This window comes from Ursus maritimus, unplaced genomic scaffold, assembly GCF_017311325.1.
Source record: "Ursus maritimus isolate PB19 unplaced genomic scaffold, ASM1731132v1 scaffold_27, whole genome shotgun sequence".
NCBI classification, from domain to species: domain Eukaryota; kingdom Metazoa; phylum Chordata; class Mammalia; order Carnivora; family Ursidae; genus Ursus; species Ursus maritimus.
In genome coordinates this window covers 29,567,679-29,581,963 of record NW_024425230.1, presented here as the reverse complement: position 1 = coordinate 29,581,963, position 14,285 = coordinate 29,567,679, and the positions used below count along the sequence as shown (strand labels likewise).

Sequence of the window (14,285 nt, the reverse complement as noted above, 5' to 3'; positions counted from 1 at the left end):
CCCCCCCCCCCCCCCCGCATTAATAAAGTCTTCTTAGCACTTCAGCTTGTGGAGAGCTAAGTGTGAACTGGGCTGGCACGGAAGGGCCGGCCGGTGACGCATCAGGCAGAAGCCGGGTGTCCCTCTGTCCCATGGAAGGGCCTGCTGGAAGGCACCGGTTCCCCTCGGCCCCACGGAATCTGAGGGCCGGCCGGGCCAGGCAGCGGCTGGTCTCGGCTCTCCCCCCAGCCCCCTCCCTGGCCACATTGGCCCCACTGCAGCTGCTGACTGAAGGCCAGCGAGCGGGAGCCGGCAGTGCTGGGCTCCTCGGGCCGGGGCGGCAGCATTTACCACGAGCCTGGGACTCTGTCATTCAGCTTTATTTTAAGTGCTGGTTTTGGTTCCCCAAGAGCTGCATGAGTGGTAGTCCTGACCACCTGACTGGGGCCCCCTGGGGACTGGGCACTCGGGGGCAGGAGGCCTCTGGAAAGAGCTGAAGGTGGAGGAGTCCTGCCGATCTTTAGTACCACCGGGGAAGGCCTGGGCTGAGGGCGGGAAGAGGCTCCAGAGCCACCCGCATGGAGAAGACAGGTTTGGGCACAAGCTCCCAGCGGCCCCTCGACAAGGCCCTCAGGCCCAGGGCCACTGCCACTTACCGCAGCAAGCGTGGTCCGCCGGGCCAGGGCTCTGCGAGCTCCTCTCCCGCCGTACCCAATCGGGGGGCCTTACTGCATGAACAGGCAGGCACCCAGACACTTTAATGGTGGCTGCCCAAATGCCTATAACCCAGCACTGCTCCTCAGACTACGGCCCTGCCTCTAAAGAGAGGGCTCCATCTTGGGAGCCGCTTGGCCCTGAGAGTGAGCAGAGGCTCAGGGAGGATACAACAAGCCTCACAGTCTCTGGCCTCCTCCCACTGCTGGAGACAACTTAACATCTGAGGGAGGATGGGAGGACTGGAGGGACCAGCCCTCAGCCCTGCCTCATCTGCTCCTGGCTATGTTCCTATAAGAAAAGCGATAAGTAGCCTGAAACCCATGGTAGCAGGGCCTACCCTGTGTCCATGATGCTTGGCGAGCCCCTCCCACTCACCCGCTTAACCAGAGTGGGTGGGCAGAGAGCAGAAGGTAAGTCTGAAGGCCTGAAAAAGGCTTTAAAGCACGAACTTTTTGCAAGGGCCCCTGCCAGGGACTCTAGGGCATGGCTCCTGTTCTGAAACCAGCCTCCGAGGCCTAAGCCTGTGAGATCCAAGGCCTTTCCCGCCTTAGGATTTGAGCAGCAGTACGTTCCTGTGGCTGAGCCCTGCCAGCCAGCTCATCTAGAACTAGCCTCATTTTGGCATCTTTTGATACAGGGCACTGGCCCCAAGCCTACTCGTCTAGAGCGGACGACCACAAAGGGTTCAAAGCCCAGACACTGTAAGACCTGGGGTGGAGCCCGGACAGGGGAGGGGGACATGCACCCTGCTCCGGGATGACAGCTGCAGAGGACCGTTTCAGGGGAAAGACGGGGGGGGGGGGGGGAGAAGGAAGTGGGGTACATAGGCAGGATGGAGGTGGGAGCGGGGTAGTGGTGGCCTAAGACAGAAGCACCAGGGAGCCTCTTGTGGCTCAGCACCAGGCTCTCCCAGGGGCCCCCCAATACTGAACATGAAAGCTGCACCCTGAGGGCTCTGGCCCCAGACTAGGCAAAGGCTCTGCCCCCAGCTAGAGAGGGTACGGGGCTGGGGGCACTACTGGCAAGATGGGCACTGTGGTTCTACAGTAACGTAACCTCGTACTACCTAGGCTGAAAACAAAAACAGTATAAAATCCCAATACAGTAAAACCATCCTGATGCCACCCCCTTTCCTGCCTCTCAGAGTGATGGAGTGGAAAGGAAGAAGGACCCTTGAAAAAAATCCCAGCATAAAACTTGCATCAGCTCAGGAGAAAGGGTCAAAAGCCCCCCAAATCAACTTGTGGCGGGACTCCGGGAAGGCCTCCTCAAAGCCCTCGAAATGAACGGAGTGCAAGTCTGCCCTCTGGCGGGCAGCGGCAGCACAGCCAGCTCGACATGATCAGAGGAAGGGCTGGGGGAGGGGAGGGGGCAGAGGACACGGAGCCACAGCAAGTACAGGCCCCCAAACAGGAGCCCCCCGCGAGGTGCTTGCCCCGGCCCCAGTGACTGTAAACCTGAAACACAGTCCGAGAGCTGCCTAAGTCTGTAAACATAGCCCCACGCAGCCACGCGGGGGGCCAAGAGTAGAGATGCCTAGAGCCACTCAGCCTGCCGCCCACCCAGGACACCCAGTGGGAGAGCCTTCCCCGGCTACGGGCAGGTGACAGGTCATTTTTAAATACGATCTGTTCTCTCACAGAAGTAACAAATCCAAAAGCGAAAAAATTCAACACGGTCCATGAAGCTTCACATCCTTAAGGCGTTCGTTGTCAAGTTCAGTGCGTCCGGAGCAGCGGGGGACTGCAGGGTCCAACTCGCCCAGAGCCCCTCTAGGCAGAGTGCAACGGAATGACAAACTTGCAGCCGAAGGGTGAGTGGTAGCTGATGCCCACCTCCTGGAACACCTGCTGGGGGAGGCCGATGTCGCACAAGTAGACGCGGCCCGCACGCTCCCCCAGCGGCAGAGGCAGGCCCAGAGCCAGCGACCACTTGGCGTCGATACCCTGCTCGCCTTCATGCACGGGAGGGTCGATGCTGAGCACCGGCGCCCGGTTCCGGTTGGCCCAGGCCACCGCTGCCTTGTACCAGGGCTGGTCCCGCAGGAAGGCGTTCTCGGGGCAGTCCAGGCAGTTGATGACCAGGTCCACGGGGCTAGAGGGCAGATCTGCAGGTGGAAAGAGCGCCACATGGGAACCGCTGTAAGCAGAGAGCAGTCCAGGTGGGGACTAGAACCCAGACGGCCCCAAGGGGGTCTTGTTCTGACACCACTCTGAGGCCTCGCCACAGGCCGGCTTTCTCAAGGCTGGGCCGGAACCCTGGACTTCCAAGACCTGGCGGGGCCGGGGACCAGAGACGAAGGGCATGTCAGCCCGCTGCACCCCTGTCCTCGTGGAGCCCCCAGGCCGAAGCACACTGTGCTGGCCGTGCAGGCCGTCTCCGGGCACAGCAGATGCACATCCGACTAACCCCCTGGGTACATTATGAGCTCTGAGAAGGGGGAGCCCTGCCCAGAGCCCAGCAGAAATGGGCCGCCTGCCATGTGCTGACTAGCCCAAGAACTGCAAGCAGGCCAGAACCCTGGGCTAGCCTTCTCACCCGACCGGAGCCAGCCTGGCCTTGCTGCGTCTCTCCCCCCGCCCCCACCCCATCTTATGAAAATGGGTTCTCCTTGCAGCCCAATCTTAGGGATGGGGAGGGAACCCATCATTTCTCCAGGCACTTAAAAAAGTTTCTCTGCTCGGGGCGCCTGGGTAGCGCAGTCGTTAAGTGTCCGCCTTCGGCTCAGGGCGTGATCCCGGCGTTCTGGGATCAAGCCCCACATCAGGCTCCTCCGCTGGGAGCCTGCTTCTTCCTCTCCCACTCCCCCTGCTTGTGTTCCCTCTCTCCCTGGCTGTCTCTCTGTTAAATAAATAAATAAAATCTTAAAAAAAAAAAAAAGTTTCTCTGCTCAAACCAAGCCTCTGGGACAGCGTAAGAACAGATGTCTCAACAACTATGTAAGTCTTGACCAGCCTAAGAGGATAATTTGAGAATAGGAGAAATCAGACCACATTCAAGGTCAGCATCCTCAGACTCGGCTCCTGGAGTTGAAACTGGAAAGCTTTTAGGTAGCCAGAGGAAGAACTGACTAAAACACGGCATCATGTTACAGATCTCAAGCGGGGGGAACCCAGAGCAGACCCGCGTCCTGGCTACGGTATGATATTTCTCAATTAGGGACTCAGGGCTTCCTTACTTAGAACAGACCACCATGACGGGGCGGGGGGTGGGGGGGGCGGATGTCGCCGGGGGCCAGTAGGCTCTCAAGAATAAGAACGGGGTCTTACCTTCCACATGCACACAGGAGCCTGAGGTTCTGGCCCAGGGTCTGACACCAACTTGCCATCTGACCCCTGGCAAGGACCTTTCTTTGTATTTCTTCTCTCTCCTCCTCCCGCACTCTCACTAAAACCTACTCCAATCACTTTGTCCCCCACCCCACCCCCCTCGAAACTGCTCTGGTTGAGATCATCAGGGGCATCCACACAGCAAGATCCAGCGGTCGATTCTCGGCCTTCATCTGAGCCTGACCTAGAGCGGCTTCTGGCAGAGCTGACCGCACACCCCCACTCTGCACTCGCCTTCCAGGTGCCAGGCTCTCCTGCTTTTCCTTCTCCCTCCCTGTCTCCTGAGCTGCTCTCTCAACTCCCTGACTTCTAAACAAAGAACCTAGACTTAACGATTTCCCCACCTCTTCCTAGAAGACAGCTTGCCCAGGCTCGTTAGGGCTCGTTCCCACCTACGCACTCGGCACTCCAGGCCAGACTCCTTCACCTACTCACGGACTCATCTATATCGGTCAGTCGCCATTCCCACCTGCATATCCAACAGGCACCTTCCCCCCCCAAGCCTCCTCCCTCAAGTCTTCCCATCTCAGGATGGCACCTCCATCCTTCTGGTCACTCAGGCCAAACGCCTTGGAGTCGTTCTTAACCCTTCCCTGTCATATCCCTTACATCCGATAGTCTGCAGCCTCTAGCTCCAAAACTAACTTAGAAACTCAGCCACCCCCCCCCCACCACTGTCTCCGCCACCAGCATCTCCTTCCGGTTTCGCACAACAGCCTCTTAACACCCTTCTTTGCAAGCCTCCAGTTTACACCCAAACAGCAGCCACATGATCACCTGGAACCCAAGCTGGATTCTCTCTTCCTTCTGCTTATTCCTCCAGTGACTCTCCATCGCAGCCAGGGTCGAAGTTCCAGCCCTTACCGTGACCCACAGGCTCTTTACCACCTGACCCTGAAATGTCCAAGTCTGCTAGTCCCTACCCAACCCTCCAGCCCTCCAACCTCTCTAGCTCCCTTCCCTACTTTGTAACACCACCAGCTGGCCTAATAGAAAGGTTACTTATTTGCCTCTTTGTCTGTCCTAAGTAGAATGTAAGCTCCAAGGAAGCATGGATTTAAAAAAAAAAAAAAAATCTACTGCCACAGCCTCGGTGTCAGGAATAGTGCCTATTCTGTAAATGTTTGTAAAGTGAACCAGTGGGTCCCCAGCTCTCCATCTGAGTAGTGGGAGAGGAGGACAGCGAAGGGATGGGAAGTAAGCAAGTCAACATCCAAAGTTTTTCCTTTGCGTACGAAGACCCCTAACAGGCACAGGATGCCTTACATCTGTGACGTTCCACCCGTCGCCACTGGGCGGCAGCACCAGACCATCAAACTACGTGAGGAGGGCGAAGGCCTGAGACTCTAGCCCAGCCCTCCGCAAGTGCTCACCTTTGAGGTTAGATACTTGTTGGCCTTGGGTCTTGCTGAAGAGAGACAACTCGTTGGTGATGGACTCCAGCATCTTGACAAAGTTGGGCAGGAAGAGGATGACCTGGACATCATGGTTGGCCAGGTGCCTTCCACAGCTGATCCCCTGAGCCCCTTTCACATGGGGGCCACAGAGCAGGGCCACTGTGGGCCTCTGATGAACATTTTTGGGATTCAACCTGGAACAGAAGGTAAATAAGCATCATCAGCTGCAGACCTGCCAATCCCTTGCACGCGAAAGCAGATGAGTGCCTCTCAGCACCTGTTGCTCTCCGAGTTCTTAACAGTCCCAGGTCCCAGAGGGGGTGAAAAGCCACCGCACCCCCAGGACTACAGGTCAGTGTTCCCACGGCCCCAACATCCCAGTGTCACTTCATCTGCTAGGTTCTCTCGCTAGGAAGTTCCCCCCAGATCTCATTCCACAGAACACTGCTGCCAGAACACTGCTCTCCGACCAGAAACACAGAACTGTTCTGTGGGACCTGCGAGGTCCAAACTCTGATCAGCAAAGAGGCTTCCCCACCTCGACATCCTTCTTGGCTCTTCTTCCCCACATGCAGCTCCACTGCGGCGAGGCTGGCCTCACTCTTTGCCGTCTGTACTTTTAAGACTCTTTCTTGCTTCTCCTCAGAGATGGACCCTGCCCAGAAAGCCCTTCACTTGTCAAACTCTGGCCCATCTTTTCTTTGAAATACAGCTCAAGGCTCACCTCTTCCAGGATGACTGTGGCTCAACGCCTAAGAAACTCACAGCAAGTACCAAACACGGCCGTTCTGAATCGTCCGCCATCAGGTGCCAGGCCAAGTTCTCTTCACTGAGCTGCCAGGAAGTGAAGTAAGGGCAACACTAGATGCTAACAGGACCCCTTCCATGGGACACCATGTGGACTGACACGCGCACAGCACTTGGAACAGGGCCTGACACGTTATAGTGCGGGTCAGAGGGGGCAGCAGGCTGGGGGCCTCCTGGTCTCCTACTCAGGCAGCCCCCTTGGATACCCACTTCCGATGAAGGCATTTCCAGCTCCTGCCATTCAGAGCTGAGCCACAAGTAAGGACATCTGGAGGATTAACTCTGGAGCTGTCCCCAACTCACGGGCAGCGCAGTCGGCCTCCGGGGCGGAAGGCAGGGGGAGACGGACAGCAAGAAACGGGCTTGGGTCCCTCCTTAGCAGTCACAGTCACTTACTAGTCTCCCAAAAGGAGGCAGATGACAGGTGCTGTTCCAGTCAGAGAGGAAGCCCCTGTGCTCCAAATAAATCTGGGGGGATTTAGCGATGCACTCTGCTATATACCAAAGCATTCATTTCCCCCACTACGTCTGCATCTAAGGAAATGACGAGCACTCCTCCCTTCAGACAGACACTGCTGAGCGGTGGCATCTGACTCGCCCATGTCTGTCCCTGAAGACTCTTCCTCTCACAGAGGCGTCTCCCGTCGGAGGACTCACAGCAGGCCCTGGCATCACACAGCCAACAGCAGGGGGCAGGGTCCAGACACTCGCAACAGACCTATGTGGACAGGAGACCTGGATCCTCCACGTTCCAGGGGCGCCAACGTGGGTGAGGCTTTCCGCTCTCGGAGCCTTAGCCGGCTCGCCGTCACACCAGGCTACTATTCACCTTCACGGTGAAGTCATGAGGATCAAATTAAACATGGTTGTGAAAGCCCAGTGAAAAACTGCACGGTACTGGACACACTGAAAGATTACAAGCTGTGGTGACCCTTCTCAAAGCAGCTGCAGGAGATGGCCCTTCTGAGAGGTCAGAGGCGGCGAGAAAAGCCAGGCCCAAGGACAACCGGCCCCAAGAAGCTGGCCAGAGGGCGAAGCGATGGGGTGAGGACACTCACATCCTGTCCCCACACTGCTGTTCCTGAAATCCCGTCGGCAGCTCAGCTCCTTACCGTGCAGCAGTTGCAAAGCCCTACTTCCCAGCCCCACAGGATGACTTCAAAGACCCCGGCCACGACCACGCTCTCCGTTCGGTCCGCCCTCGGCACAGACTACTCCCCAGAGCCGGACTCCTCGCCCAGCCTGCCGGCCTGTTAATTCCCCCGCCTCCGCAGGACTCCGCCTGGATGCTACTGCGGCTTCCCAGACAATCCTGTTTCCTCTACCACCACAATGTACTTTCTGGAGACCTCACCAGCTTTCCAGAGGGCAGGCGCAGTCTTTTATTCTTTGTGTCCCTAGTCCTAGCACAAGGATTGGCACACGGTATCAGTAAATGACCACAAATAAAATTAAGCACTGCTCCTGACATACGGGCCTAGAGGGCAGGTAGGAAGGCATCAAACTCCAGCTCTCCCACCCAGTTGTCAAGGTGGTTCTAGAAGTTCTCAGGTATGGAACTCGGGGTTAATCTGTATCCCAGCCCCTCTTAGTGAAGGACAAGTGCCAAAGCCAGCTGTTATCAGGGAAGAAAGGGTCAAAGGGCAGCTTGCTGAGAGAAGAACGAGGACTTCCAGGAGGTGGGTGAGAGGGGCAAACAAAACCCTCAGAGCACCCAGGAAAGGGACTTCACAGAGGGACTCACACTGAGCAGCTCCTTTGTGTGGGGCACTGGTGGTGCCTCGGCAGAACAGCACCCCCCGCCCCATGCAGCCACAGCCAGTCCACAGGCGGTTACCTGTTGGGTCCTCCGAGCAGGGTCAGGGCCATCTGGCTGGCGCACACTCCTGTCATCTCCAGTCTCCGCTCCAGAGTCAAGCCGTGCTTCTCGGCCACAGACAGCAGCTTTTTATGCAGTTCATAGGAAACACTTGGGACGACCAGGCCAGAGTCTGCGGTTCAAAAGGAGGTGAAGACAGAAAGGGAAAGTGATCACAGGAAACCAGACCCACAAATGGATGTACTCGATCCAGGATTCTGTGAAAGCCAAGACTGGCCCTCCCCTAGCCTAGCCGCCTAATGTGGGATGTGTACCATGGAGCCCTCCAGAGGAGCGGGAAGCTTAAGCTCTCTTAGCACTTTACTCTTTAAGATTTTATTTATTTGAGAGCGAGCGAGCAAGCGTACAGAGACCCACGAGAAGGAGCAGGGTAGAGGGAAAAGGATGAACAGACTCCTGGCTGAGCAGGGAGCCTAACACAGGGCTTGATCCCAGGACCCTGGGGATCCTGACCTGAGCCGAACGAAGTCGGGCACTTAACCGACTGAGCCACTCAGGCGCCCCTCTCATAACAGTTTCACTTCAGACCACAAAAGCCAAATGCACCAAGTCTATTCGGTTATTACGGAGAAAAGGCTGGCACAGCACATAACAGCAACCTGTGGGCCACGTGAGAAGAGAACATGCTTTTCCCGAAGTGGGGGAAATGGCATCCGTGGCAGGGGGGTGCGAGTAGACTCCTCCTTCCCCACAAACAAGTGGAACAGATGCTGACTAAGCCTCCTGACCCTCAGCTCCCCGCTGTTCAAGGTCTTGGCTGGATGACTTGCTCATCCTCTCTGCTTCCCACTTCCTCTTCCTCCTCCTCCTCCTCCTCTCTTCTACTTAGCCCTTCCTCTTTGCTTAAGAAATTTAGTGAGCAACTTGTTTTCTCAAATAATTTGTCATTTTCTCCCCACATTTGGAGTGAATGTAACCTAATACTCAAACCTCAGGGCAAGAGTACATGGAAAGCAACCTACTCAGAAGAATCTTGAACATTTTATTTGCCGTAAAGAAAGGAACTCTATAAAGGTTAGCGAGAATCACAATCACTGAAAGTACAGCATGGAAAATACTTGGTTTTATAAGGCCAAAGTCTGCAGCAGCTGGGACACTTGAAAGTCTTTTTTTTTTTTTTTTTTTTAAGATTCCATTTATTCATTTGTCAGAGAGAGAGAGAGTGAGCACAAGCAGGGGGAGAGGCAGAGGGAGAAGCAAGCTCCCTGCCGAGCAGGGAGCCTGATGAGGGACTTGATCCAGGACTCCAGGATCATGACCTGAGCCGAAGGCAGCCACCCAACCAACCGAGGCACCCAGGCGCCCATTGAAAGAGTCTTACCTGCATCAGCACCAGCACACCAGGTGCCGTTTCAGGGCCCAGAAAACCAGGAGGAAAGAAACAGCAAAGTAAAACATTGTGATGTGTAAGGAGCAGCTCGCCGTGACAACCAATGCTATCTTACAGATACCCAGAAGCCACTGCACTGGCCCCAAGGGAGCAGACCTTTGCCAAAGAGCCCCACTTGGTCTCACTGGCTGACAGACCAATGCACAGATTCCAATTAGCAAGTCATCGTGGGACTGCAAGTAACTAGTTTTGTCTGGCTGGTCAGATGCCTTTTCAGATCCCGTGTCTTCATCCTATACTGGACTGTAAACTCCTCAAAGCAGGAAAATAAACCCTTTACTTCTTTGGCCCCCATCTCCTCAACTTGCTCCAGCTACATTTACCAACAGAGATGAGTTCTCATCACGCACACAAACATATAAACGATGCAAACCTAGTGCTATTTCTGGTCTGGCCTAACTCTCCGGTAGAAATTTTTAGGAAGTTCACCATTTATCCTATTGGTTGCAAAGCCCTGTCTAGAAAAACTTGTCTTCCTCCCTGATCATTTCAGGAATAATTCCTTGAAGTTCTATCAGATAGCCAGTCCTGCCTACACAGACTCTTAAAACCACACAGAACGAGGTTATGGTGGTACACATCTGAACAAGAGGAATCCAAGCGCAAAGACTGAACCGAAAGCACCAAGGTCTATATCCTCTCAAAGGAAGGCCAAGTAATATCTTAATGCAGTAACGACAATAAAAGATGTCTACACATCAAAATTAATGCTATCCTGTTGGTTAACTGGAGCCTTCTACCCGCCTGAATCCTACTCAAGCCTTGGCACAAACGGTGCCATTAGGAACACGGTCTCTTCTCCCTTTCTGAAATGTCGGTCCCAGGTGCCACTGCTGGAGGTTGCGGCCTGGCCTTGCATGCCAACAGCTGATTAAAACAGCCATTTTTATGGCCTGCTCCAGACACGCACATATTATCAGAACTAATTAAGAATCACTGATAGCAGTGTGAAGAGGCCAAAGGAATTCTCAGGAGTCCTGAGCCATTAACAACCCTAAACCTGTCAGACAAGTCATGCCTACTTCAAACATCCTCTTTACCTGCAAAGTCACGCAAGAGAGAGCTTTCCCTCGACCCTATGCATTTCTTCTGAGGGCTCTCTGGAGGCAGGCTGAGCATTTTCTGCTACCTTTCTCCTCATAGTCCTGAAGGGTACAAAACTCACAGTACAGGGCCAGGAGAGCAGACCCCACGCCCTGGCTGGCCAGCTGCTACAGCTCGAAGCTGACGGTGGGGGGCACTGCTGACCAACTGGCACACTTTGCGGCCTAGGGCCAGATGAGGCCGGAATCCTCTCTGCTCACTCTGTCGGTTACCGGGCCTAGGACTCCCCTGTACCCTCCTCAGTCTCTCTGAAAGGAAGCACCACAAAATGTTCCTTTCCAACATTTACACACGAAGTCCCACAGTCAGACTGGCTTATCAGAAACAGGCAGAGGGAATAAAATAAACTCCAAAGGAAGGGAACCAAGAACATAGCGTGTAAATGGCAAACAATAACACTGCCAAAGCCTGAACATGAGCCAAGCCTAATTATGTTTGGGCTGGAAGGTGGATCTTTATTGTTCTGGAACCAAGGCAGTAAAATCAGTTGGTAGGGTTTCTCTCAGTATGTATTTTACAGCTGTCAGTGAAACAAGAAAGGGAGATATAATTACAGCCAGTTCGTGACAAGCAGAGCACATCTTAGGATCTGATTAAGCTTAGAGTATCCAGGAAAACGGCTTAGGGCGCACTCTGTGCAGGCTGGGAGACAAGACTCCTCCCCACAAGCTCACCCCACAGCATGAGGCTAGGTGTGCAAGCTCACTGGCCGCCACGAGAGCCACCACAGTGCCTGCTGCGGCCTCCTCTTCTTCAGGCCTTTCCCACTTCCACACGGCTCCTTCCAGTACGTGCAACTTCAGGCCTCCGCCTCTCTTACGGACATCTGTACACGTTCTCGCACCCTCAAGCACCATGTGCAAACCTGCCCCAGCAGCCTCCGCGTGTACCTCCCTCCCTGTCCTTCAAACCTCCCAGCCTTCTGGTTGTGTGACAAGACTCCCACAACAGTGGCAGCTCAGATCTAAATTCAATCCTCACGCTGACATGGCCCTTTAGTCAGAAAGGCTGTGTGCACCCCATGTCTTACTAATGAGCACAGCTCACTGAAGGCTCAGTGCCTCAATGAGGGCCTGGTGATTTTCCAGGGCCAGGAATTCTGATTCCATTTCTGTGGGGGTCACAAAACCGTGGGGAGATATTCTTTTTTTTTTTTTTTTTTTAAGTTTTTATTTTAAACACCCAGTGCTCATCAGGACAAGTACATACATTCCTTAATCCCTATCACCTCTGTCACCCATCCCCCTGCCCACCTCCCCTCTGGTAGCCATCAGTGTGTTCTCTATAGTTAAACACAACTGGTTCTTTTCGGGAGTATAAACCAGTAAATTCATACCCTCGGGCCCACTCTGCACAAGAGAGCCCCTGGAGATTTACATGAAAGGTACACAAAATGAGACTGGTGTAAAGTGTATCTCTGAGAGAAGGACTTGTTACAACAGAAGCCTAAATACTCAATACTCTTTCTTAGGACCCACAAGGCCTCCATGATCTGGCCCCTGTTTACTTTACCTCCTTTACCTTGGACCCCAACTCCCACCACGTTCCAAGGCATTTTGGCTGCTTTCTGGTTCCTAAAGACGCCACGTCCCTTCTGGCCTCTGGAAGCACGTCCCCTCTTCTGGGATTCTCTTCTCTCTTCCAATACTCTACCCACACTCATGGCTGGTCCCTCATTCTTCTTCCCCTCTTCCTAAATATCCCCCAGTCTCAGCATGCTGCTTATTTTCTTCGCTGTACTTCACTGTAAATAACTGCTTTTGTCTTTTCAGACTGCCTACTTTGCCCGACTGCGAGCTCCGTGCAGGCAGTGCCTGTGTCTGTCTCGTTTGCTGCTCTAGCCTGTTCGTCATGGTCCTTCAGTGGCAGCACAGGGCCTGGTCGGGTCTACATAAATATGCGAGAATTAATAAACGAACGGGAAGGAAGCCTACCAAACTCCCTCAGCACATTCTATTCCCAGCTGGGTAAGAGCCCAGCTTTAACCGAGGTTAAGTGTGGGTGAGATGTTGCGGACTCCTTCCCCATTTACAACAACCAGACAAACCCCCGTCCACCCTGGCCCTCGTTCCTTCGGGCTAAAGCTCCACTGGCACAAGCTTTGGATTCAAGGGGTAAAGGACCTCCTGAAAAGAGGACTCATTAATTATGAAGGGGAGAAGTACCTTTACAAAGAAGAAAGCCAGGGGGTGATACCTTACCAAGTGGTTAACTCAGCCCCAATGGTGAGACAAACTGACACTGTATATTCTTACGATGTGATACCCTGAGAGACACAGAATCCCACCAAAACCTTGGGGAAAATGTTTAACATGAATCACATGGAACATGAATCACATGAATCAAAAGGAACAATCAGTAAATAAAACTAAGGGCTATCCTGCAAATCAACCGGCCTAGACTCTTCATAAATGTCAGTATCACAAGAGATGCCAGCAGCTGTGGGAACTCTCCTGGTTACAGGAAACAAAAGAGATACAACTGTACCTCAACAGCATCTCATACAATGTAGTGCACAGCTGTTGACTAAAATACAGCTGTAAAGGACACGACCAGGAACTGGGGAGCTGTGGGAAAGGAGTACATATTAGATAAGGGCTTGGTGTGAGCTGTAAGTTTCCTGAGAGCCATCTTACAATACGGCTGTAAGAGCAACGCCCCACTGAAGGTACAGGCAGGTATGCAGGGGTAACGTAATGAACTGTAACGAGAGCAACGAAATCTCAAGTGGCTCAGGTGTGCTCCTGTGTGTGTTTATATTGAAAAGTAAATGTGGCAAAATGTTAATAGGTGAATCTAACTGAAGAGCGCACGGTGTTCATTATACTATTAGCAACTTAAAGTGTAAAACTGCCTTCAATAGAAAAAGGGGGGGCACCGGGTTGGCTCAGTTGGTTAAGTGTCTGCCTTCGGATCAGGTTATGATCTAGGCCATGATCTCAGGGTCCTGGGACCGAGTCCCGTGTCGGGCTCCCTGCTCAGCAGGGAATCTATTCTCCCTCTCCTTCTGCCCCTCTGCACCGCTTGTTCTCTCACTCTCTCTCTCATTCTCTCAAATAAATAAAATCTTTAAGTGGAAAAAAAAAGAATGCTAAAATATTTAAAAATAAATAAGTAAGTAAGTTAGTTGGGGGCAGAAAAGAGAGAGTTAAGTGCCTTCAAAGCAAATATTTGCAGAGTAGTAACACATCAAGCTAGTGGTGGGGTGGGGTGGGGAGTGGCAGGAGACAGAGAGTAAATTACAAAAAATATAACAACGGGGGCGCCTGGGTGGCTCAGTCGTTAAGCATCTGCCTTCACCTCAGGTCATGATCCCAGGGTCCTAGGATCAAGCCCCACATCGGGCTCCCCGCTCAGTGGGAAGCCTGCTTCTCCCTCTCCCACTTCCCCTGCTTGTGTTCCCTCTTTCACTGTGTCTCTGTCAAATAAATAAAATCTTTTTTTTTAAAGATTTTATTTATTTATTTGAGAGACACAGCCAGCGAGAGAGGAAACACAAGCAGGGGGAGTGGGAGAGGAAGAAGCAGGCTCCCAGCGGAAGAGCCTGACGTGGGGCTCGATTCCAGAACTTGGGATCACGCCCTGAGCCGAAGGCAGACGCTTAACGACTGAGCCACCCAGGCGCCCCCAAATAAATAAAATCTTAAAAAGTATATATATATATATATATATATATATATATA

The 14,285-nt window shown here is 53.4% G+C and overlaps 1 protein-coding gene across 1 annotated transcript in view; it reads right to left on the bottom strand.

The window, feature by feature from the left end:
• Window positions 1–343: 343 nt before the first annotated feature.
• EDC3 (enhancer of mRNA decapping 3) overlaps window positions 344–14,285 on the bottom strand; it is a 56,366-nt gene continuing 42,424 nt past the window's right edge. The window contains exons 5-7 of the mRNA XM_040642996.1: window positions 8,067–8,220; window positions 5,399–5,616; window positions 344–2,803 (exon numbers count right to left, since the gene is read on the bottom strand). Coding sequence (XP_040498930.1) covers window positions 2,469–2,803; window positions 5,399–5,616; window positions 8,067–8,220 — 707 coding nt within the window. The 3' untranslated portion in view covers window positions 344–2,468. The remainder of the gene's footprint in view (window positions 2,804–5,398; window positions 5,617–8,066; window positions 8,221–14,285) is intronic.